The sequence below is a fragment of the Phasianus colchicus genome, chromosome 26 (genome assembly GCF_987193195.1).
Source record: "Phasianus colchicus chromosome 26, bPhaCol1.hap1.1, whole genome shotgun sequence".
Classification (NCBI taxonomy): Eukaryota; Metazoa; Chordata; class Aves; order Galliformes; family Phasianidae; genus Phasianus; species Phasianus colchicus.
Window position 1 is genome coordinate 6,114,159 of NC_143461.1, and position 25,851 is coordinate 6,140,009.

Here is a 25,851-nt window from a genome sequence, read left to right on the forward strand (position 1 = left end):
TCCCACTCTTCATACTCACTTTTGGTGCTAGAGGCTTCCACAACCTGTACCTCTGACAGCCAATGCTTTCCACTGGCAGAAGATGCCAAGTATGGAAATAAAAAGTCAGCTGCTCTCTATGGGAACAGCAGGGCTCAAGGATCAGTCAGTTATCTGTTAGGGTGAGAAGGACAGATTGTGCAGAATAGGCTTGAATCCCACCCCTGATAAGATGTTCGTGCATTTGCTGTTTTGTTCTCCATATTGAAGAAGCATTCATTTAGAAGCTGGAGGCACAAAAGAGTTTATTATCTTGAGCTACTGAGGAGCTGGGATGAGAATCCAGCCATTTAATGGGTCAAATGCATCAGTGGAAGCATGTGTCACCATGGTTGCATGAGTGGAAGGTGAGGTGGGTAGCTGTCCTGGAAGCTCCCATAGTATATGGAAAAATAAATGTATATAATTCTATACATAAAGATTTCTAACTTGCTTGGGCTTTGTTCCACTTACCTGGTAAGGTCTGGATCCTTTGGGAGATGGAAAACATAAAATATAGTGATAACATGAAATATACTTCCACTGGAGTACCTCCTTGGACATCTGTTTTCTAGTTCTGGCTTTGGCTGTGCAGACTCAGCTACATTGTCATACTCAGGTCGACTCTGGGCACCAAGCACACTGTATATTTTTAGTACTGGACATTGCAACAGGGCTGATCAATGACATCTGGCACTGGGGTAACCAAATTCTGCTTTTGAGTTTCAACACAGTGACCCAGTCCTCTGAGATCTTCTATGAACATCTTCCAAGAGTCATTATTTCCTCATGCAAGGCCTTTCAAATCTAGTACATAGCTTCATAGACTGAAGGGGAAAGAACAGCTTCGTGTTTCTTGCATCCTGATAGCACTCAGAGCCCTATCTGAACTCTCAGGTCCCATTAAATGTTGAGTCCTCCCTGGAAGGACTTTACCTGCCTCACTCACAGCTTGTGTGGCCCAGGGAACACCTGGTGTTTGTTAGCTCCTTGCAGGAGTCCCGGTGCTCTGCTTTCTTGCCCTACACCTCTTGTCCAATCAGGTTGCTGAGCACTACTGCAACCTGAATGTTGCAGCACAGGCTTGCAATGTGGGTGCGTATATGAATGGGAAGATCTGATGCAAGAATCTGACACTGCTCTCAACTCTGACCAGAACTATAAATCTTTCACAGTCAAAGCTAACAGATCAGTTGAGAAGGAACTGCCTAGTTCAGGGTGTGCATCAGAGGCCAAGAGAAGTGCGCATAGGAGATACTGTGGCTCTGGCAGTGCTGTTGCTTTGCTTTTCAGTAAAGTTTTCAGAGCCTCTCATTGATTTATGAAGCTCTTTCCCTGCTTTTTTTTTTTTTTGTTTGTTTGTTTTTTCAATGAACTGTTCCAATAAAATGCTCAAAACCCCCACATCTAGTAAATGAACCCTTTTTCTGAGGTAAAAATTGAATTACAAGTGAACCACTTGTCATTTCTGTGTGCATACTCTGAATCCAAGTGATTTCTATAACTGTCAATTCATCATGTTATTTCATTTAATCAATTAGCTTATCATAATTAAGTGAAATGTATGCATGCTAAATGGCAAATGGTTATCTCAGGAAGGGCCTTGGAGGAACACAATGTCAGCAGTGCCCTGGGAAGCTTGTTTCATTTATATAAATGAATAGATACAAATGCCGATGACTTCATGGCCTGAATATTAACACAGGTAATTAGATTTGCTTATTCTAGCAAGCAGCAGCATGCCAGGCACTGGCCCTGGGAGGCTGCACAAGCCAAGCCTTGCTGTGATGCCTGTGCTGCATGAAGACGTACTTGGCCTTTGATTTATCTCTGCAGAAAGGGGGGAGAGAGGCACAGAGGCAGTCAGACAAGAAAGAAAAATGTGAGAGATGCAGACAAGATTTCCTCCTTTTCTTTGAGTGTGTTAATATGTAGGGCAGGAGGACAGCACACAGGTACGGGGCTTTGACATTGGAGCTGAGGCTGATGAGGCTCCTTTTGCCTGAAGGGTAAGGTGATGGGCAGACCTGTTCTCACCACTCTAGTTAGCACTTATGTCCCACTAAGGAGTCTCCATGGGGTGCCAGGACAAAGAAGTTCATGCATCTTCTACTAGTGGAACTAATATGGTTAAAGAAGTTGGCATGTGCATGAGATTTGCTCATCCCTCTAGGTGCTCCCTCCACTCTTCCACTGGTTGCCTTTTGTTTACAGCAGCAAAAAGCATTGGATTTGCTGTGGGCCTGGGACAGGACAAATTGCAGCCCCTGCACTCTGGTTGCCAGAGTCAAATAAATATTAAGAGGGCAGTGGTTTGTAGGAGACTATGTGGTGATCAGCAAAATAATTAGCTGCTACAGGAAAACAGAGAGTTTGTTGAGCAGAGCTGTGCCAGCAGCACTTTGATTAGTATTGCCAGCACACACTTGAACAGCTGCACATATGGTTGCTTGGCTAAAGAGACAGACAATTCAGCTTTCATTCCCCCTCCCTTTCAGCTCCCAAGAGCAGTATTAACAACAGGACACACCACACAAACCTCTGTGTAATGCACTGACCTCACAGAAAAGTCTTAATATGGCTGTGCTCAGCAGCGCAAGGAAGAGAACCCATTGCTTCTGGGAAAGAGACCTGAGGCTCCGCCAGGCTTTAAACACTGGCTGCATTTTCTATCGTAGCGGCCTTGGAATCACATGGGCAGCACAAGGAACAATCCACATGAGCAAGAAAACAGTTTTCCTTTGCTCCAATAGCAAAGACCCCAACAATTCTTACAGCAAACTCTTCTTCAGCATATTCCATTTTGATTCAAGCCAAATATTTACGTCATAAGCTTTGACAGACTCACAACAATACACCTCACACAAAGCTATTGCTGCACAAGGCCTGAAGAGCCTGTTTACAGTCCCCAGACCACAGTATGATTCCAAAGGAAAGAAAGCACACACCTTGCAAAATGAAGGGAGAGGACAGAACTCTGTCCTTCTCAGCCTCAGCTTGCATCCAGTGAGCCTGGTGAGTTCACAAGCATTCACCACGCAAATCATTATGATTATGCAAAAATTTTCAGAATATCAGCATAATAAAACTGTCAGACTCAAGATGAAAATAATTCAACAAAACACCAATAGTAGATATAGGAAGACACTGAATATTTATTTGATTTACCATTAGCTCTAGTGAGAAGTCAGACAAGTGTTCTAATTGCATCCATGAATAAGCTGCTCTCATGAATGGCTTCAGATCTGCAAGAAAATAATCCTTTGTGTATGGATCCTAATGCACAGAGAAGCTTTTTAAGAGTAATCAAGTTTAGCAAAAAGTTGTATATGTAGTCATTACTGCTCATCAGCAGTATTAGTAGGTCAGGTACTCAAACGTGTAACTTCACAGAATTCAGAAGGAATGCTTTTCCAAATAAGAGGCACGGACACAGAAGACTGCCTGTAGCAGCAGAACAAAGTTGCAAAAAGTACCCTTGTTGGACAAATATCTGCTATCTCAAAACAAGCCAGTCTGCATTCCCAGGGACTCTCCATGAATCGGTGAAGTCTCATGAACGTTTGCTCCTCTGTGGGGCTGTATAGAGCAGGATCCCATCCAGACAGTGCTGCAACCCTGTGGAGCCCACCCAGCTTTCCTTCTGCAAGTCCTATGTCACACAAATCCTCTCCAGTTCTGAGCCAGGGGCAGCAAGCAGCTATCCCAAGAGAAGAGGTGGCTAACACAGAGTCCCCATGCATTAAGGACATGCTTTTGCATTAAAGCCCTCTTTCAAACGAAAATCACAAAGTGAAGCTACAAGGCAGGGATCAGAAGCTTAAGAGCTCCTCTTCTTTACAACTTTTATTACAAGGAAGAAAGATGCTTTAGGAAGCCTTGAGCAGAGCCTGCTGTGGGAATCCCAGCCATTGATTTCACCTTCTTTTGCCTCATACATACAGTAAATGAACTTGCAACTTCGATATTTTTTTTTCAGAGCAAACCTTAAAGAATCTTATTTACAATCTGTAATGACTGTAAGGCTCTGCTAGTAAATACATTTATAAATCTCCATTTTGTAGCAGGGAGAGCAAGTCCCTCATTCACCTCCCTTTTAAACAAAAACAGCTGACCACTACATATTGTGAGTACAATAGTGCTCCCCAGCAAACATTTACCACTACCAGCCTACCTGTGGGCTGAGAGCCAGAGGTGGAGAAAGCAGTATCCATTCCCCTCTTGCAAACTGAGCTTGTAGTAAAAACTTAGATAATCTTGCAGGTGTATCGATGGGGATTCTCAATTATATTCCTTATCCTCTGCTGCTTTAGCTTTCTTCAAGTTAAACAAACCCAACTAGCATTTCTAGCATATGGACCTTCCCCACAGATCAGCCTGTAAAAGCCCAGCCACACAGGTGCTTCCCATAGCAGCAGCAGTTACAGCCCTAGACTCGAGTTTCTGAGCAAGAAAGGAGGAAAAAAATAAAAGCAGCATCAATATGGCTGAGTCTCACCACTCTCCATGTAAAACACCTGGTATGGCATTAGAGGCACTGCACAAGCATTTTAAATTCAAAATTTCAGGAAGAAATCTGCTGCTTTGTTCTCTTAACAGCCAGAAACTCCCTTTGAGGAGCATTAGAATCCAGCATCAAAATTCAATATTACCAAATGCAAAGAGCTTTCAACTACTGAGCAATATATATTTTTTTTAATGTGATGCTTAATTACCCTTCACAGTCCCCAGACCCTCTCCCCATTTCTTCAGTCTGCTGGCTCTGCAACAGCTATGGAGCAAATAGCAATTACACATTTATTCCAGCCATATTAATGTAAACTGAGTGGGTTCTGTCACTGCATAAATTCCCGCTGCCTAGCAGCAAAATGTAGAGGACAGTCTGAATTAGTAATAGGCTCCTTACTCGCTGAGGCCTTTCACATAAGCATGGCCAATAACAATGCAAGACAGAGTCATACTTTTATTAACATACATGAATTTTAACCATGATTCAATTCTCATACATTAGAAAGTAAGTTCTGGACACCTTTCTGTGGCCACATGGTTTGTTGACAGTTAAGGTCTGTTAAGGTAAGGCAGCTGCACAGCAATACTTAACTCATTTGTTCTGGTGAAGAAGCAGTGAGAGCCCCAGCACAGCTTGTAGTTAGTCTTTTTTTGCCCTGATTATAAAACACTAAGTCAATTGTTTCATCCTCAAGTTGTCTTGAAAACCTCACGTACAGTGAACCATCACTCCAGTGCACCTAGGCTCCTATCAATTCATAGCCTGAGCTTGATGTCAAGAATGCAAATTTTGCCTCTACACCTCCCTCTGCATGAGGCTGGATTTCAGACATTTTGTAAATGTCTGATTCGTTCTGCTCTTCTGTGAATAAGGGAGATACTTGCTAAAATCAATTTTAACACTGCAACATTTATAAACATATTTTACGTAAGTTTCCAAGATAATCTAACGCTATTCAAGAACCAAACAATGACCTTAGCTTATCTGTAAGTTTTTATTATGATTTTTTTTAAACAACTTTATGAAAACAGGTTCTGAAGGTACAGAACTATTTTTGAAGTTGAACTGCTTGGAAACAAAGAAGCAATATATTTTCTTCCATAAAAAAGCAATATATCTTCTTTGCAGTCTCATTCTGCAGACAGAGACTACTAGAAACAGATTCTTACAGAGCTTATTGTAAGTCACTAGGATAAAGTGCCTCTATTTATTATCTCTTGTTGCCACATACACTCTCAGAAGAGCAACAAAACACTGGCATAGGCTTGTTGTTTCAAGAACTGGTTTGTATTAGGAATCAAGTACAAGTTGTATAGGTCACTTGTGGGATCACATAGTTTAAACTGATATCAAAGTGTCTTACAACAGGAGTGCTATTTGTAGTTTTCAGAACAGCTGTAGTCCACGGCCTAAGATTATCCATTCACTGGTAACCACAAAATAGCGTTTCTTCATATTGATATATGCATATCCTTATTCAGGCTATGTATTTAGGCAAAATGAAAATATGAAGATTGTTCAGGAATGCAAGTACATTTTAATTCAACCTGAGCCCAGTATTACTCTTGTAAATAAGTATGCCTCCAGGATGTCCTTAAATACATAGGCAGGAACTGGCTGGGATGGTAAATAATGCATCACTGTTTCTCTGTGAAGGCCATGTTCTAGATTTTTTTCCCCCTCTATTTAGGTTTTAACCTCTTTGATTTATTTTACATTAATTTTAAAGGACTATTTTGAGATTAGAAATGTCAATCTTTAAAGAACAAGATGACAAAGATGTAACTGTTTCTTTATACAGTAATGTTACTTAAGTATTTTTATTGTTAATAACTAAGTACTTATTAACTCTGAAAAAGAATACTACAAGCACATAGTCTCTGCACACTGCTTAGAAATCCATAGTTCTTAAAACAATTACTCAAATATCAGTATCGATAAGAACTGTGCAACAGAAAAAGAACTGCAGATCAGTCTTGGGACACAAGGTAAGCGTCCAACTCCTGACACTTAAAGCAAGCAACACTGTCTAATACCCACTCTCGAGTCACCACAGCAACATTGTTCTTTTGCTGGATTGCTGAAAGACAAAAGGATAAAGCAATTATAAATCAGGCAAAGCAAACTTAAAGCCAGCTTACTGATACTTTCACAGTGAACTATATGCTTTGACACTTAAAGGCCTTGATAAAAAGCAAGATTCTAAAAACAACGTGACACTACTATTCCTTTTAACAATGCAGGCTGTATTGCAGCTCCATAAAGAATAGATACTCAGCAAGTGGCCTGGCAGGAAGTTTGGAACAACAGAGAATAAACATTAAAAATCAGAGACTGCAGTCCTCATTATCCTTTAATTTAGGACCTAGTGACAAAGGCTCTGTTCCTGTCTACTCAGGCATACGGACCACATGATGTCAATAAGAGAAGCAACAGAAAAATTACTGAGGTGTTCCCAGACTGTTACTCACTGTTTCAGAGTCTTGATTTTCTCTTTTCCCAGTGTCACTGAAACAGCTGTTGTATTTGCAGCATTACTTTCCTGCTCCATTGTTTTGTTGCTCACTAGCTTCCATTCATCCCACAACTCTCACCTTCTCATTTTAAAAGTGAAGCCTGAAATACTTGCACTTTCAAAAACCTCATGGCTCCTTCTTGGAAAAGCCTCTTTACTCTAGGTATCAGTTAATGCTTGGTAACTGTATATTCTTTCCAGACCAAAAGAATGTTGTCCAATCCAAGACTTTTACTAGATCTTACTAGTCTTCTAATAACATGCTTTTCCACCTTTCATGAGCTTTTAGCAGTCAGAATGGTTTCTCTAAAGTCAATAACACATAGGACAACCAAGCCTACAGCATACATACAGCAACAGAATTACATTTACATATAGTTACAACAGAATCACAGAATTGCCAGGGTTGGAAGGGACTTCAAGGATCATGAATCTCCAACCCCCCTGCCATACGCAGGGCCACCAACCATTCCACCTAATGCTAGACCAGACTGCCCAGGGCCCCATCCAATCTGGCCTTGAACACCTCCAGGGACGGGGCATCCACAACCTCCCTGGGCAGCCTGTTCCAGTACCTCACCACTCTCTCCGTAAAGAATTTCCCCCTGACATCCAACCTAAATCTCCCTTCCCTCAGCTTAAAACCATTTCCCCTTGTCCTGCTGTCACTCACCCTTTCAAAGAGTTGATTTCCCTCCTGTTTGTAGGCTCCCTTTAGGTACTGAAAGGCTGCAATGAGGTCACCCCGCAGCCTTCTTTTCTCCAGGCTGAACAAGCCCAGCTCTTTCAGCCTGTCCTCATAGAGGACGTGCTCCAGTCCCCTGATCATCTTTGTGGCCCTCCTCTGGACAACAGACTATGAGACTGTCTGACAGACCATCTTTTAAGACTGATTCTTGAAATAACATAGCTTACCTCTGCCTTCACAAGTAGTAGTGTTTTATTTTCATTCCTCTACAAACCTCTCTGATATTTAACTATTAAAAACACTGAGGTGTACCACAAAACAATCCGTGACAGTAAGTAGTTTTACCTTCATAACTTGTGCCTTCCATCCAAGCATCTGGCTGCACAACAACAACAGCAGTAGAATTCTAGGATTCCAAGATAAGAAAATAAAAATGCTACTGTTATCTGTCTGTCTTTAAATGACTCTCTCACCTATCATCAGTAAGTGGCAACAGAGTGATAACTGGGCTGATTCTGCTTCATCACTTGAGTGGACTACAAGACGTGGTGGAAAGAGAACATAAGTTTTTTTTTCCTCCCATTATTTTTCTCCAGGAATGCCGTGCCTAAAGTTAAGGAACTAAACTCTCACTTTCCAGTGCAAGAAGCCTCAGCGTAGATTTCCATAGAGATTAGTTATCTGGCCAGCACAGAATACTTGGATTCATCTTTGACAAACCCATAAAGGTCACACGTAACCTTTCAACATGTACATTAATTAACATGGTGAATGATCTGTAGCTAAGCACAAATTCCTTTCACACTTACTACTTTGTGGGTGAACAGATGAAGTTGTTTCACTACAGAGGCGCCACAAAGCTCCACTATCCATTCTAAATGTCCTGGAGGAGGAAAAAAAAAAAAACAAAACACAAAAGATGCATAAACAGTCTTACTACAGTGCTTAGATAAAAGGCCTGTTTTGAAGTACAGGAGAACCACCAGAGCATTTTCCTGATGCACCTGCTGGGGACACCCAAAATGAGGAGAACACTGTTTCTGTTCTATCTATCTCAAGTAAGTGCTTTGGAATTATCAGGATAAAGGAGGAACAAAAGTATCCAAGAGGTCAAATGTAAAACTCAATGAATGCATAAAGTCTTCCTTCATGTTTTTATATTTTAAATAAATATTTCAACAGTGAGATTTTCAGTTCCACCAAAACTACATACCTGTAGTCATATCAGTGAAAGGTCCATAGCAGCAGATCTCAAAGTCTTTAAAGATCTGAAAAACAAGGAATCGTTAACAGAATACACACATGATATATTTACAGGATGACACTTATACCATGCTTGTTTCACTGCACGTCCAGATCTGGTTAAAGATCCAGGCACTGTTTCACAAAGCTTAGCTGAAGCTTTTTTCGTGAGATTCTTTTGTTTTGCACATTATAAAAGAAAAAATAAAATAAAATCAAGTTTGTGCTGTTCTATACTAATGTTATAAAAAGATATCATCCACCCTAAGCACAGAAAATCACTTTCATACATGAAAGGTGAGCTCTACCAGTGGCACTGAAAATACACTCTATTTGTACAATTCTGTACATAAGGAACTGGAGAATGTTCCAGATAGGCAGGCTGCAACATACCTTGAACAGTCATGGCTAGACAGGATTTTCTTTCCCGATATGCTCATACCTTTTCAGCCAGAGATTGCCTAGCCCTCTTAGGACCCTGGTGGTCCCTGCCATTGATTACATCTCCTTTAACTTCAAAGTTCTCCTGGAACACAACATAAGCAAGCAACCTTAAGTCAGAGACTGAGAATGCTTTTCTGGGCAGACTTCTGGGTAGAACAGGAGACAGCTAGGACTGCAAAACTGGAAATTTTTACTTTTCTTCATATACTTGATTCTAAATGTTTTGGTTTTTTTTTTTTTTTTTTTTTTTTGTTTTAAGTGTTTTCAAGAAAGAATAATAGATAGCAGTAATAAAACTTCTGCAGCATCCTACAATTACGAAAGAGTAATATATAATATATCATCAGTCAAATGATACAGAAATACAGCAAACAGTATAGAAGCAACAAACTCCAAAACTAAAATTTATCAGGAAAGTCTTATTTGATAAAGAAATATGAAGGTTCTATCCTGATTGCTCTCTTCACATATTTAAATTTCAACATTATTTTATTTCAAGGCATTCACTTAGCATATAGATTAACAACAAATATAGTGCAGTATTTCATAATTTCAGGCCTATACCTGACTATATAATAAACTATTTTCCACTATAATCTTCTCTAGCACTTCCATGTAGTCTATTGTTCTAAAAGATTATGAGGAACAGAGGTGTATTTTAACTTGAAAACAACAAAACAAACAAAAAATCCCACAATTGATTTCGTTATAATTGGAGGGTCTTCTCATTGCTCAAAGCAATGTGAAAATTTGTGACAAGCTTAACAGCACTCAGTCATTTATGCAGTGACTTCCCTTTTCTCCCTAGGCAGAGAAAGGAATATCAAAATCCTTCTAGGGCTGAGATATTTCTGAGTGTATGGATTTCAAGTCAGAAAGGGGGCATTTCTGCTTGTTAAATATATATAAAATCTGTATTGTTTCATTAATCCAACATTCCCCAAAAATCTGTACTTGAAGAATAAAAAAAATCCAATCACTACCCAGAAACACACACACACAAAAAATCCCCTTAAATGGTATCATAACAAATATGCAGTTTCTTCTAGGAAACGTACTAAATACTGGAACAAGTTTTCAGTAATCGCCTTCTACAAAGTTTAATGAAAAATTTATAAAGGCACATGTATAGCTATTAGTTTGGGCAGACAATAGATCTTTTCCTCCATTCTGTAATCCTACAACATCAATAGGAACACTTAATAAAAAATGTCTATAAGCTGTTCCAAAAATAGAGACCCATTATGTATTCAGTAACACTGAATACCTGTGATTAAAATATGACTTCTGGTAAAACTAGAATTTCAGTTTTCACAGCTGAGTTTTCATGTATTAAATGTCCAGACAACATTTGAGATTACCAATTGCTTCAATGTAAAAACATAATTTACATACCTGACATTTCACTCAAATTAAAAAAACAAACAAACAAACACATACCTCATCCAGTATCCTGCCTTCTTTAAAAGACTGAATTATCCCTAAATAAAAAGATCAGAACAGGGCAAATCATTCTATCCAGCAAAATTTGATACCAAGCAACTCAGATTTAAATTAAGAGGGAAAAAAAGGCTATTGGCAGGGAAAGGAAGAATCCAAAGTGGCTATTTGAAATCAGAAAATAAAACATTCAGAAGAGAAAGAAGCTTGATCTTACTGATGTGTTGTTTTGAATATGCTAACGTATTTAAGATAGGAAAAGATACATGTATATGTTTTACTTGGAACAACAGGAGAGTACATTTGTAGAAGAAGGGCAGAGATTACTTTTCTTCAAAATAACTTATACTCACACTGATAACTAACTACCCATTTTCTTCCTGCGATACCCAGGAAGTACTTTAATGTCCGTTCACATACCAGCTCTTCATCTGCAGAGCAAAAAAGAGCAAAGCAATCTTTCAGTTTTGCCACTAGTGAAAAGCACCTCAGATAGTTTGTACCTAAAAGCAAAAGAATTTTGCTAAGCAAGGCAAGAGAAATAGCAAGACCAAAGACCAGAAAGACTCAGAAATTCTAGAACCTCTTTTAGCTAGTCAGTACAGATAAAAGGCAAGGAAAGACATGAATACTATCACAACACACAATACTAACTGAGGATTCAGTGCCTAATGTTATATAAACATTTCTATGACTAGTTGTCTAGGCCCCTCTTCTGCTCTGAGACAGGTACAACTTTCAGAATGTAGTTCATCCTATCTGTATTTGTATGAAGGGAGAACAATGTAGCTCTCTTAAACCATATGGTCGTGCTGTTTATGATACACATGGAGAAAGAACACAAAAATAATTCCATTTATGAGGAATAACAGGACTTTCTGGCTTCCTTTTTATGTTAGTTTTTAAAAACAGTAATGGCTCACACAAGTGAGTTTGCATCCAAACATGAGCCATCCAGAAGTGCTTCTATAACAGAATATAGCATACCCGCATTCAAATTTGGCTCAAAATATTTTTTTCTAGCAGTTTTTAAAAGCACACAAAGAAACAAAACACTCCTTCACTGATTCTGTGAATTGTAGGTTTGTGTACCCAAAAATACACAAAAAATTGTGTACATCATCTCCTCTAACATATTTAAATTTATTGCCAAACCATCTCCTTGTTGGTTAGTTGTTAGTCTAGTTTTTTACTTGTGTAAATATGGGGTTTGTTCACATCACTCCCAACAAACCTGTTTTCATTATGACATGGGTTGTTCCATCAGTAATGTGATTAGAGAAAGTGCTCTGAGTTTTTCTGGCAAACTTCTGGACCATCAACTGAAAAGTAGTTAGACAATGAACAGCTAGCAAAACATGTTAAAAAACAAACATGGAAACAAACATTTTCATGGGAAAATAATGTAGCTACTTCAAATTAACGTTTCTTATTTCTGTTGGCACACATTTAACAGATATAAATATGTTCTAATACATATTAAAAAAGTATCAAAGTTACCTTCCCCTTAGATAAAGCTGCTATGCTTACTATTAGCTTAAACCCTACAAAAACAGCTACCTTTTTCTTTTTCCCCCCCAGTGTAAATTAGAACATTCCCTAACAGGCAAACAATAATGAACAAAGATCTGTACAACTGAATTTTTAGTAGTTACTAATAGCAATTTAATTTCTGAGAAGATTAGTGACAAATGTAAGATGTAGGAAAGCCTTTTTCCCCTAATTCTCCTAATGTTCTCCACTGTACTTGGTTATTAGACCACCAAATGCGATAAGTAAAAATTGAGAGAAGAGCAGATTGTTTCACTCCTTATGTTTACATTCTTAAGCCAGGTAAACTTTGGAAAAAAACAAACAAAAAACACCACTGTATGCTTCTTTTACAAATTTAAAATTAATTCCAAAAGCTGACTGAATTATAACTGTAAATTTAAAGAATAGTGGGTCAGAATTGAGCAATATGATTGCATTAGAACAATATGGTATTTGTGAAGCTGACAAGTACATTTTTATGATCTTTGTACGTATCTTACTTTAGAAGTTTTTAGACGAGCAGGCACTGCAGCATTAATTTGCCAAGGCATTCTAAAAATTCCAAAACATGCTTTGGAATAACATTGTCCTAGACATTAGAAAGTCTCCTAAAATGTTCAGACTTCTCTAAGCTTCATAGTGCTGTTTTTAGGCCTCCTTCTTCATATTTTTTAGGAGTGTCCAATCAAGTTTGACTTGGTTACCATAGTTACAAAAGGTAATTCCTGTAAGATTAATTTCCTCTATAGGATCTAACCTCTACATTGAAGACTACAGCGATCAATGGGTTTATTAACAGCAGGTCTCCAAATATTCCAAAACGTACTCACATGTTCACTTTGGTTCAGACCGGATGCCACAATTGACATTTCTGTCCTGTAAGTTGTACCTGAACTTGCAGCATTTTCTGCATTGTGCAGTGCAGATGTAGGAAAACATGCATTTCTCTTTGATTCACATAGTTGAACACTGCTTTTGTTATCACTCTGAACTACAGCAGAATTATTTGTTGCTTCTGCAGTTTGAGGGCAAGGATGCTTTACAGAGGAGGAAGAGCTATTTGGATTGGTGGTCACATTTCCACAGAGAACTGGTAAAACAGATGCCCTATTTAGCTTGGTCTCAGAGTCATGCTCAGATGCATTTTCTAGAGGAGAAGAGAAATAAACCTTTAAATAATTTCACGTTTCTTTCATTCATAGTAGAAAGCTGTTGTGTCACCTTTTAAATTTACACACGGGAATAATTTCCTGTGCTTATTTGTTTGCTTATTGTTCAGCATTTCACATATTGTTATTTACAACAGTAAGATTTCAGTTAATGTATCATGTGGCTAGAAGAGAGTATTAAACGGGCTAAAAGCAAAATTGCTCTATTTAGTGTGTTACATTAAATACCATGTTACCATGTCTGTGTTCACAAGCAGTATAACGGCATTTATTTGACAACTGGAAGGTGCCTGTAATTTGTAAGAAACTGTCAATAACTCTAATCAGTTTAGGCTTTTATGAGCCAGAAATCTGTATTCTAGCATAAAAAAATTGTATTAATTTTCTACTCTGAAGTAAACTAATCATTAATTTGCTGAATTCATTCTCCAACACTTTATTTGTAGTTAACTATAATAGTTTTGCTTACTGGATTTAGTAGTGTCACATTTCAAAGTCTGTTCTATGAACTGACAGAATATTCTTATACTGCAGTAAAATTCATGCAATTCAATGAGCCTTATTAACTGAGTGTGGATCAAAGACTAACCAACCAGTCTCTCAGTGTTAATTACACTGTGATTATTTTCAGCTTAAAATATTAACAAGACAATAGCACCACAATAAAAACAACAAGCAATAAAGGCATGATAAGTCACTAAATGGCTTTGAATTCCAAGTTTTCCTTGCTATTTACCTGTTTCTTGTCTCATCTGCTCCATTCCAAGCGTTCCTCCACAACTGTAATATGGCAGTTCTCTATCCATTGGTAATACCTCAGGGTCCTGACTTCCATGCTGCTTTAGCACTGCTTCAAGTACAGCCATTTCTTGTTGTAGCTTTTTTAGGTTATTCTGCATAGCATTCTTCTGCTGCAAGTGATACATGATTGTGCCAATGCTAGCAAACTCAGTTTTAAATAGTATGATTAATTTTTTCAAGTGTTTCATAAAGAATCAGAATAATTTTAAGAATGTAGTAACAAGTAATTCAAAAGGCAGCTATAGTGCTTTTAGCGTAACAAATAATGAACACATGCTGTATCAAAACAAAATATTTGAGAAGAGATACTGTGCTAGATAGACTTTTCAATTAACAGTGCTTTTTAAATATTACATATGTATTATTCTGTAATATTCTGATACTGAATGCTTTTTTAATCTTCACCCTTAAAAGGTAAAGACTCTGTGCCTCTAAACATAAGGACTGGATTTGCTGGTCTATATTATCACCAATTATTGTAAGTCACCATCAAAAAAAGACAAATGTAGGAAAATCTGAGGCTTCCAGCATTGGTCAAATGTGGAGATTTAGTAACAAGCATTTCCTGCAATTAAGCACTGTAATCAATACCACATAACAAGTTACATCCACTAGAATGCAATGTCACCATGGAAAACAGTAGGAAAAATAATGGCATAGAAGCAGTTCTACAGTTCTTGATTATGCTTTACTATGGTTATGAATATAACCTAGCTGCACAAAGAATCACACTGAAAGCTGTCCCCCACTGCACTGACTTTGCAGCTTTTGCTTATATCCTAGAATGCATACTAGCCAATTATACTGGAAATGTACATAAACTACTTATGGACTGCTGAGCATAAACTCACCTGTGTAGAAAGAATTTCACCCTGAGAAAATGGTTCATGTGAATCCTCTACACGACTTGTTTCACTGTCGTATCCAGATGCTTCCCCTTGAATGAGGAAAGAAAACCCTAGTTAGAAAAGAAAATCCAAGAATAACCATCCACAATTTCTCTCATCACACACACCTCTTAGCCAACTGTTAACTGTAAAGATAAAAGAAGGTTGGGAAAGACTTAAGTGAGAAGCAAATATCTACTTCAAGTGAACATTCCAAAGAATACCATGCCACAAGTATGGCAAAATAAACAGAAGTCAGGTAAATGGTTTTAACAGTAATGAGAATTCTAAATATTTAAGTCATAAAAATATCAAAACAACTACTTCAGAATTCTACAGCCAATTTCAACAAACATCTCATCTGCAGTAATAGCTTAGGTAGACTAAACTCTGCTGATAGATCCAAGTATTGCCATTGCAATAGCAACACTAGTATTTTCATCAAAAATTAACTCCCACAAGACAGATTCTAGCTGTCCTTTGGGGCCTAGTCTATTCATTTTTTCCCCAAACAAAGAATTTTACCACATTAATTTTCAGGAAATCAGTCACCAAGGGCTTATTTTTGTCCTGTTCTGTTTGATTGTTCATAGCCAATATATTACTTTACAAAAGCAAGCCCACAAAGTTCCCATGCAAACATCAATAATCCAATGATATTACTAACACAGCTGCAGAAACAAAAATCTTGGTTTGTACCTAGGTTTGCCCCCATATTTGGATCTTCTTGGTGCTCATCACTGGAGTCATTTTTTCTTCTCTTCAGCCCTCCACTGCAACTTTGAAGAGCTTCTTTACTCTTATTTATGTTGCTCACTTGTGTTAAAGTTCTCCTCAGCTCCTGTGCTCCATCAACCGATTCTTCAGATATGTTGGACTGGGAAGAAAATAAGTTCACAGAGCATTCTGACTCCTGGCTTGGTGAAACACACTTATTGCTTAGGGCAGCTTCAAGTGTTTTCTGTTCATTATTTTCATTAAGACAATCACTGCATGGCAACATGCTGGGATTTGCTGAAGACTGTACCACAGATGTCACCTGTTTTTTGATCTGCAAAGGTGTGCTTACTGATTTGCCAAACATTAATTCCTGAAAACATGGTAAATCTTCATCCTCACTAGATTCTTCATCTGAAGATTGCAGTTTCTGGGCTCTTCTCCGAGACCTCAGAATACCTTCAGATCTTGGCTTACAGCTAACAACTGAATCATTTACTTCTTTCACCAGATCAGCACCACTTCTTTTTACAAACACAGCGGATGTGTCTTTCCTATTAGTTACATAAGAACTGGCACTATCTTCAGCGTCATTGTCAGAGCACAGTAAGCCATCAGGGGTTTCAGACAGATCTGTAAAATCATTGCGGCCTTTAAGAGATTCTTCTAGTGCCTCTCTAACTGAACAGTCTGACAACCCTGTGCTGACAGTTTGAATTACTTGCTCTTCATTGCCCTTTACCACACTTCTCTCTTTTTTGCCACTTTTTTTTCCAGTGACTTTGCAGTTAAACTCAGCTGGATTTTGTTGACAAGCTGTAGGGCAAACCATTGGACTGGGCTGAAAATGTTGCATTGGTTCTCTGCCATCAACAACTTCATTTTCCACTTGATTGCTTTCTGAACTGAAGTATGTTTCACTGACTGTGTTCAGGTCTGTTCTTTGGAAAGCACGCTCTTCTGTATTACTCTGATCACTGATATTTCTATTGCTTCTGACTGGATTCAGTCTCAGTTTGCTTTCTACCCCTATGTCAGCTGACAATGTCTTTTCACTTTCCTGCTCTCCCTTTTGCAGTCTGTTTCTGCTTTCATTCCTAGCAGCACACATTCTTACTAGTGTCAACAGATTCCCATGATTTGCAACCTTTAAAATATCTTCCTGATGCTCTGCAGAATGCACACATTCAGCATTGCTGACAAAGCATGACACAGGACTAACACAAGCAGATTCACATGTCTTCTCACAAACACTACTCAAATTTTCAGCAGTTGTTCTCTTTTCTTGTAAGTCTTCTGTCATAAAATATTTACTACACCTTTTTTCTACCTGATCAGGACACAAAGTATTGAATTTTTCAGATTCAACATCATCTGTGGTACATGTCTTTGTGGGAGTAGGATAAAAACTAAAAGACTGCCGTTTTGAACTCCTAAATATATTTCGCAGATGTTGTGTGTCTAACTCACTGTCTTCAGCTTCCATGGTCAATTCTGAAACATTTTTAGCTATTGGTGACTTTTCAGTTCTGAAGTCCTCAGGAACATTCTGTGAACAGCATCCTTTGTCCTGGGGAAAAGCAGTACATGATCCAGACCTCTTCTCTTCAGTCAGGATGGAAGCAGTGTCCAGAACAGTCTTTGAAGAAGACTGTAGGAGGAAGAGTCTACTTGGCATTTCACCTTCTTGAGAACCTGCTTTGAGTGAAGGGGAATTAAAATCTGAATGCTGACAAGAAAATGTAGGATTGAAGAGACTTCTGTTTTTCGCCGTATCAGCTGAATTCTTTGGACTAATCCATATTCCACTTGCTTCCAGATCAGCACCATTCTGATCAGTGAGTGATGTGTAACTCAACATATCCTGCTGCTTCCTCAAGTCTTTGCACTGGGAATTGTGAACTAACACATCCCTTTCAACTCCAAAGACAGACCCTTCTGGGCCACTGTCAGAATTTCTTGCTTCCTTAGTTATTCTCATTTTTCCTGTTTCTTTTGTAATCTCTTTAGAAAGTAACTGAAGCCTCTGGCTGCGTCTGACTTGTCTTTGCTCACAATCAACTTTGTTTGGTTCTTCACTGCTTGGATAGCTATCAATCAGTGGCTCAGCTGGATCAAAGGAATCTGGGTTTCTATTAACTACTAAGCGTATAGCACACCTGGTTCTAGTTGAACGTCTGCATCCTTTTGCTGTAGAACATGCATTCTTAGTGCTCTTCTGATCAGAGTTATTCAGTTCCAGCTGTCCAGAGGGCTTGCCTGACACCTTTTCAATACCATTTTTCCACTGTATTCCTCCTCCTTCGAATTCTGTTAGTGTACTAATCTTTCTTTTTTCAAGGAGGGGATTCTCTTTAACAGCAGAATTTTCATCACATTTTCTCCTCTCAACATCTGTAAGGCTGGAGTTGATACCTGGAAGGTATCTATCTGCCTCTTCTAGATCTTTCTTCTCAATGAAGTCTTCAGGCTGAAGGACACAGGCAGGCTTCCTTTTTCGTTTTAGTCTGTCTTCTCTGGAATTATTCAAGCACTCCTCTTCAGCAGCCACATCTTTTTTTTTTGTAGCAGGCAAAGCCTCTCTCAAGATAGCAGAGGGATTTGATTTCCTCCCTCTCTCATATGTTTTCCCAAATATTTTGTCTTTGATGCTATATGTTGTTTGTTTTGGCCATCCCTTGTTTCTTTCAAACACTGCAAATTCCATAGTGTCTACTATAGGGTTGGTCTTCTGTGAAATACATGAATCTTTATCTGATAGAGAAATATCTCCTTCACCTGAAGTATCAGTTGCTTCAGAAGGATCATTCTGGAATGAACCGGAAGATAGAATCTCACTGCTTTTTGAAAACCATTCATTGACTTTCTGAATGCTTTGCTTCAGTCTCTTCCTAGAGACCTCATGCACAGTAGGACAGTGAGGTATCTTTGGCTGAAGTAGTTTCTCCGCAGGAGGTTCTTTTTCAAGTAAAGAGTCATTCATAGGTTCATACATTTCTACATCTTCCACACTTGGCACACAAATATCCTTTTCTTTTCTTTTATCCAGTCTACTTTCTGAGCTATCTTCAAAGTCAAGCTCTTGGCTTTTACTACCGCACAAAGATTCCTCTGCATCCATTTCTTCTGCATTATTAGAGAAAGATGTGCAATTATTCTTTAAGGGACTGGTATTACCTATTTCATCAGACTGCTCTGTGAGTAGGTCTGCATCAAAAACATTTGAAGAAGAACTCTGGCCCTCAACTGTATTTACTTGGTTAGATTTGACACGTTCAGTGATGTTCAGCATGCTTTTCTTGCTCAAAGCTTCCTTCAAGAAATCAGTTTCACCTGAAGATTTAAGTGATATAAATTATTAAGCCCTATTTATTTAAAACAATGAAAAGCATGAAAACAATGACAAGCTTAATAACTTTTGATTTTAAGAACTGCTTGTTTCCCTCCAAAATAGAACGTTACACTGAACAAACCACTCAAGAGAAAGGTAAAAATATCAAATTACATATGACATGCATTCATCCAACTCCTTACATGAATTACTAGATACTTCTCAACTTACATTATGAGGGATAATATAACAGTTTATGTAGAACAGAATTAGCTTTGCACTTAGATCCAGTTAGTTTTTCTCTTTCTGTCCCTCTACAAAATTATCCACATCGAGCATGTAGTCTACAGGCATTGCCTTATATTACAATGTTGCTAGCAGTAGGCATCCATAGAACTACAGAATACAGTACTGCAAGAATATACATTTAATAACGTGAAAGCAAAATACTAACTTGTGGCTTTTCTTTCAAGCTTTCCTCTCAATATTTTTGTCACTAAAATAACAAACATACCTATGACATCTGGTAAAATTATTTCTTTAGCACCCAGCTTGAGTGACTGCGTATTGCAAGAACTTCCATACTTCTCAGCTCTCTTAGGTTCTTCTAGCTCTTCTTTGTCTTCTAACCTGCAGGGAAGGTTTAAGGAGGAAAAACAAAAACAAAAAAAACAAGCACCCTACTTTCATTACAGAGATAACTTCCATTATGTTTTAACAGGAGCCTGTATTTAAGTTTTCCCCTTTTTGTTTTTGGAAGTCGCTTTTGGAGAAATCAGGCTGCTGAGTAGAGACAATCATGCATGATTAACCCTTGCTACAATTCAGTTAAGAATGCTAACTGTTATCTTCAAAAAAATACAAAATCCTCAATAACATTTACTTACCCAGTATTGCTTGCCACTATAAAAAGCTCTTCAGATGAATCAGTGCCTAAAAACAAGTTAGCTGTTACTCTTCTTTGGAATGATTCAGAGGAAGATTTCTTGTCAGATTCAGTTTTTATCATCACAGAAGTGTGCATGCTTTAGTTCTTTATAGAGGTAGATGTTTTCAAATTTTATCAGATGAGATCAAGTTCACTTGACTTTAATTATTACAGTTTCTATGTGCAAATACAGCTCTGGTATGAAGTTGTGTTATCACATCCATGATATGATGTTTTTAAATACAATAAATACTGACAACATAGAGTTAGCAAGAGTTCTAATTTCCAAATTTATAAAGAAACAGCTGCCAGCATCTAGAATTTAAAACCAGAAATCAGAGCAATGTGTCTCAGAGTCTTTGCTTGATATTAGCATAAACAAAAAGGGGGAAAACTAACAAACTCAAAAACTGAGGTAATGAATGCTACCTGTTAAAATGAACACTTGCTATGTTGAAGGAACAGGGAAAGAAACAGAAAAAAAAACCAAAAACAACTATGCACTACATCACATCATTTCTTGAAGCTCTCAGCATCAGATAGAAATGGAGACCTGAAAAGCCAGAACAAATAGAAATATTTCCTCACATCTCATTCTTAAATATATTTAAGAAATACGGCCCTAAGTACTAAGAAACAAGTCTTAGTCTATAGACAACAACAGTAATCATTATTAGTAATAAATAACATTTCACTTCTCTGGTATCAGTTATCTTCTCTGGATCATGTACACTGAGCCTTAGATTTTTCCTATAATACAATAAACATGTAAAAAGTACTTCGATTTACCAGCTTTGGTAAATCTATTTAGTCTATGTAATCTCCTTTGTTTGCATTCCAGGTGTTGAATAGAATTTAGTGCTTAAAAAGACTGAATTTCAGCACCTTCCATTACTTTGCAAGTGTTAGACATAAGCTCAAAAGGTATGTATGTACGTAGTACAGCTCTTACCAAGCTCTATAAGTACACCTTCTTCAATGCCACGCTTCTGTTTTTTGCTTCTTAGGTAACACCCTTTGACCCTGTTATCTGTAAGCTGTGGATCCACATTAGCTTCCCGCTGACAGGAGATTAGAAAGAAATAGTTATTAATAACAGTAGGTTATTAAAAAAAAGTTGGAATTACTTAAACTGCAGAGGGCACGACCTTTATACAAAATTCCAAAATATGCAATTTATCATACTCGTATCAGGAATGGAATTTACTACAAACTCTTCCAAAGCTCCAATCATTAACAGTTTTATCATACTTAATATCCTATTCAGTACCAGGTAGATGAAATAAGAAAGATAATAATGCATCATGAACAGACTTATACTGAAAAGTTGGGGAGGAACTTTTTATAAGGGCAGGTAGAGACGGGACAAGGGGAAATGGTTTTAAACTGGAAGAGGGTATACTTAAGAAGAAATTCTTCACTGTGAGGACGATGAGACACTGGAATAGGTTACCCAATGAGGTTGTGAATGCCCCCTTCCTAGAAGCATTCAAGGCCAGGCTGGACAGGACTTCGAGCAATCTGGTCTAGACGGAGCTGTCCTTGCCTACAGCATGGGCGTTAGGACTAGATGATCTTAAAGGTTCCTTCCAACCCAAACCATTCTATGATTTTATGATTCTATACACATAGCAATTACCCAAAGCTAAAAAATTGCCTTTAGGAATACTCATTTGTCAGCCTTATTAAACAAGTTGTGGAGGAGGAGAAAAAAAAAAAAAAAAGGTTTTGAACCTAGTTTTAACAATATATTGCAGTAACATTATATTTTTCAAGCTCAAGTCATTTTCTATGAACAACACTTCAAAAGACAGAAGTATTTAGATGTCCTTATCTAGAATAATATTCAAGCAAAACAGGGATCTGAGAGCAAACCAAAAATCATTCCATTCATCTATGTAAACACACATTCCAAGTTAAAAAAAACACAAACAACAGCAGAGCAATTAAAAAATACATTGCACAAAAAAAGTCACCAAGGTATAGCTGTCTTGTCCATGTTCTTTAGCGCTTCTTTTCCTGTTTCTGAAACCCTTACTCTGGATGACAGAACTGTTATTACCCAGGAGCTCAGCAGTAGCAGCTTCTGTGGATGTTTTAGGAAAATAATGACTGCTTAAAACTGAAAAGACAAAACAGATAGAAAAATATTTTCTCACACCTCGCAAGATGATATGTATTATTTATTCCAGTAAATAATCATGATACTTACATTTTACCCCAGTGTCAAGCTCAAACGCACTGATAGCTTCCAACAATCCTTCAATTAGCTGCTTAAATCTGGAATTTTCTTTGAGACTTCTGAAATAACACCACCATATGAAATTTTTCTAAGAAAAATTTATGGGCAAGCTCTCAATAGCTCTCCAAGAATTTAGACTTAACAAAGAAGGAGCAAAAACACAAATTGGCAGATGAAACAACAAAAAAACTGCTGCCAAGTAGTACAACTCCCTAAAACAGCCCACTGCCAGAATTAAAATGTTATTGTAAAGGAAAATTGTCACAATACTTTTCCTCACATATGCCTAGCACAAAGAAACTAGTTGTAATGACTGAACAATAATACTATCTATACTTAATAGCACTTAGTTGTTAGTAGCAGCATCTTCACTTGTAATTACTTCAAACAAGAAAAAGCTATGTTGAGGTAAGGCACTAAAGAGTTACTCCATAGAAACTGACAGCTCAGTCAACTTTTTTTTTTTTTTTTTTTTTTCAGTTTTCTGCTACAACATTTTTAAGACATGTAACATTATAGTGCAATGGAACATATAGCAATAATAGTGGGGTAGCAAAGTCTTTGGCTGCGGCCATAGACAGGCCCAAATACAGCAGCTATGGAATCAGAAACAAAGGAAGAAAACTTGGTCACCTTTGGAAAACCTCACGTAGGCAGGGATCTCCAGCAAGATACCCTTACCTCCACTGCCAATCCTAAAATGAGGTCTGGATTCTGGTCACTGAGCTCCTCTGGGTTAGCCTTGTCTTCCCACCAGGTAATCAATCACTGTCTCAAGCCATGACTTAGCATTTCTGCTACAAGGCAATAATTCATCTTTTTCTTAGAGAAAACTTCCCATCCCCAAAGACACTTGCAAGGATGCATTACCTCTTGGTAACTTCAGTCTTACATAGAGGACACTGTATTACACCCTTTTTCTTTTTGCTGAGGAGTTTAAACATGCAGAACCTAGAGAAAAGAGTAATCACGATATACCACCTAGTAGATATTCTTCATTATTACTCTGAATGCCACTATTCTTGTTCTAATGTTAAGATGAATTCATTGATCCACTTTGACGTATCTGTACAACTGCAGTTATTTGAGAACAGATTTTTCCCCGTTAGAAGTTATAGAGTAGGTAATCAAAACACAGTATACATCATTAGCAGTGTAGAGAAGCATACATGGAGAACAAGAACAGGTTGACTAGGCACTGTAATTTTAAGTTTGCAAACCTACCTGCAGAATATGTGATCACATTTTGTTGAAACTGGCTCTTTTATCACATCCAAACTGTAGAAAGAAAAATGAAAGAGGAAAACGTAACTTCTGTGTTCTTGCTTAAAAATAGCAACAGTACAAAATTCAGAAATAGTCATTTTTGTGGATTTAAAAAAAAATCTTTGAAAAAATATCACAATGGGGAGGAGAAATAGACCAGATTTGATCATTTCCCATTTGAGAACCAAGGACAGTATCAAACATTGTTATTATATGAAACAGATGTTTCATAATATATATATTATAACTGCTCCCCACAATCTTCGCCTTTCTCTGGCAAAGAGATCACATTTTCTACAGATGCTATTCAGTAAAAGGAGGAAACTCAGTATTAGAACACTAACAGATTCTTTTTCAACAGTAACCTCCTGTGTCAAGAGCAAAAGACAGTGCAAAGCAGAGGTGCAAATCCAGAGTCCACTGGATTCCTACAACATTTACGTGAATCAAATCCACAGATACATTAATGCAAATAATATTTAGGTTGTTTCCCTGAAACCTATGCCATTTTAGTATTTCTCTGCATTTAAATAACTATGAACTGTGCTTAACTTTTAGAAACAAATGACAAAGATCCAGGCTAGCATGCAAACAATGCTCTAATCAGCTAATTTTTTTTTCCCACCTGGATAGAGCACTGATACTTTTAGGTTGTAATATATAGGAAATATTTACTGGAACACACAAACAAAATGTACCTCCTGTCACAAATTTACTCTTATCAATATATTTTGTTTTAAGAACACTATTCTTTATGTTTTCTCATGACCACAGTATTGACAACATATTTGAACAGAAGAGAGAAAAATAAAGAGCACGCTGATTATTTTAATGTCTACCAGACTGGACACTCCAAGTTCTTCTGCATGGCTGAAAGCACATTTTGCACATCTCCAACAGCAATCACTGACAAGTCCATCCTTCAGATAGCAAAACACTCTACAAACAAGCAAAAAGTATTGTTTCAGATCTGTTGCATTCAATGATCATGCTTTCTCCCATGTGGCTTTCCCAAGATACATAAAACAACATAGGCCAACTGTATCCTGGGCTACATCAACATAGGGGTAGGTGATGGAGGAGACTGTCCTCCTCTATGCTGTCCTTGTGAGGCCACATCAGCAGTACTGCATCCAGGCCTGGGGATCCCAGAACAAGACATGGAGTGAGCAGAGCAAATCTACAAAAGGCCATAAGGATGCTTGGAGTCTTGAGTATCTTTCCTATAAATACATGCCAAAGGAGCGGGCTTGGTCAGCCTGGAGAAGAGAAGGCTACAGGAAAACCTCACTGTGGCCTTCCAGTACTCTAAGGGTGCTTACAAACAGGAAAGAGACAGACTTCTTACACGGACAGGCAGTAGAGGACAAGGAAGAATGATTTAATATTAAAAGGAAAGATTTAGATCAGATGTGAGGAAGAAATTCTTTACTCAGAGGTGGTGAGGTCCTGGCACTACTGCCAGAGCAGTGCAGGTGCCCCATCCCTGGAGGGGACCCTGAGCAGCCTCATTTGGGGTAAGTCTGGCAGGGGCTGCAAAGTCCCTTCCAACCCAACCATTCTATGATTCTGTTTTGAGCAAGGCTTATTTCGCACATTCAGTTAAAATCCATTCAGCCTCATAGCCCAAGGCAAGCCAAATCAGGCTGACGGGAATGGCATCCAGCAGAAATTCAGCAAGCGAGCCCACAAGCACATCCGCGAGCTGAAGGAGCTTTCAACGCAGATGAAGGCACAGAGGAGGCAGCAGAAGAACTTACCTAAGGGACCCCCAGCACCATCAACGCCGATGGGGAGAGAAGAGGTCACCACGTACGTACAGCGCGCCCTATAAAGAAAACTAAACACTTTAGCCATCGCGTGGCAGCATCTCAGGGCTCTGTAACAAGAGGCCCCCAAAAAGGCCCAGCTCCACTAACACGCTCGCCTCTATCGTGTCACATTTCGCGCCCTTTCCGTCAATGCAGAAACCGGCGCACTAAAAAGCCAATCCTACGCCCAGTTTATATCACGTGGCCAAAGAGGCACCATCCTATTCGCTCCTTTTCTGGCGCGTGCCGCTCCCTATCCGGCTACAATGAGGCGGGACACGAAAGAATGTGTTTGATTGGTTCTACTGG

The 25,851-nt window shown here is 38.3% G+C and overlaps 1 protein-coding gene across 5 annotated transcripts; it reads right to left on the reverse strand.

The window, feature by feature from the left end:
- Positions 1–3,170: 3,170 nt before the first annotated feature.
- BRCA1 (BRCA1 DNA repair associated) lies at positions 3,171–25,801 on the reverse strand. Of its 5 annotated transcripts, none has more exons than XM_031600538.2 (22): positions 25,651–25,801; positions 25,492–25,559; positions 24,571–24,670; positions 23,690–23,743; positions 23,336–23,416; positions 22,436–22,524; positions 22,200–22,345; positions 21,176–21,284; positions 20,183–20,228; positions 19,810–19,925; positions 15,947–19,297; positions 15,212–15,318; positions 14,296–14,470; positions 13,221–13,537; positions 12,092–12,179; positions 11,211–11,288; positions 10,858–10,898; positions 9,416–9,499; positions 8,945–8,999; positions 8,541–8,614; positions 8,077–8,137; positions 3,171–6,608 (listed from the first exon to the last, which is right to left on the reverse strand). In XM_031600538.2, the coding sequence occupies exons 3-22, from the start codon at positions 24,648–24,650 to the stop codon at positions 6,499–6,501; spliced, it is 5,262 nt and encodes a 1,753-aa protein (XP_031456398.2). In that variant the 5' UTR covers positions 24,651–24,670; positions 25,492–25,559; positions 25,651–25,801; the 3' UTR covers positions 3,171–6,498. The 5 variants fall into 5 exon arrangements, with proteins under 5 accessions (XP_031456398.2, XP_089981280.1, XP_089981279.1 ...); XM_031600539.2 differs by having other exon boundaries at positions 3,172–6,608; positions 15,212–15,297; positions 25,651–25,800; XM_090125154.1 differs by lacking the exon at positions 23,336–23,416 and having other exon boundaries at positions 15,212–15,297.
- Between the last annotated feature and the right edge of the window lie 50 nt (positions 25,802–25,851).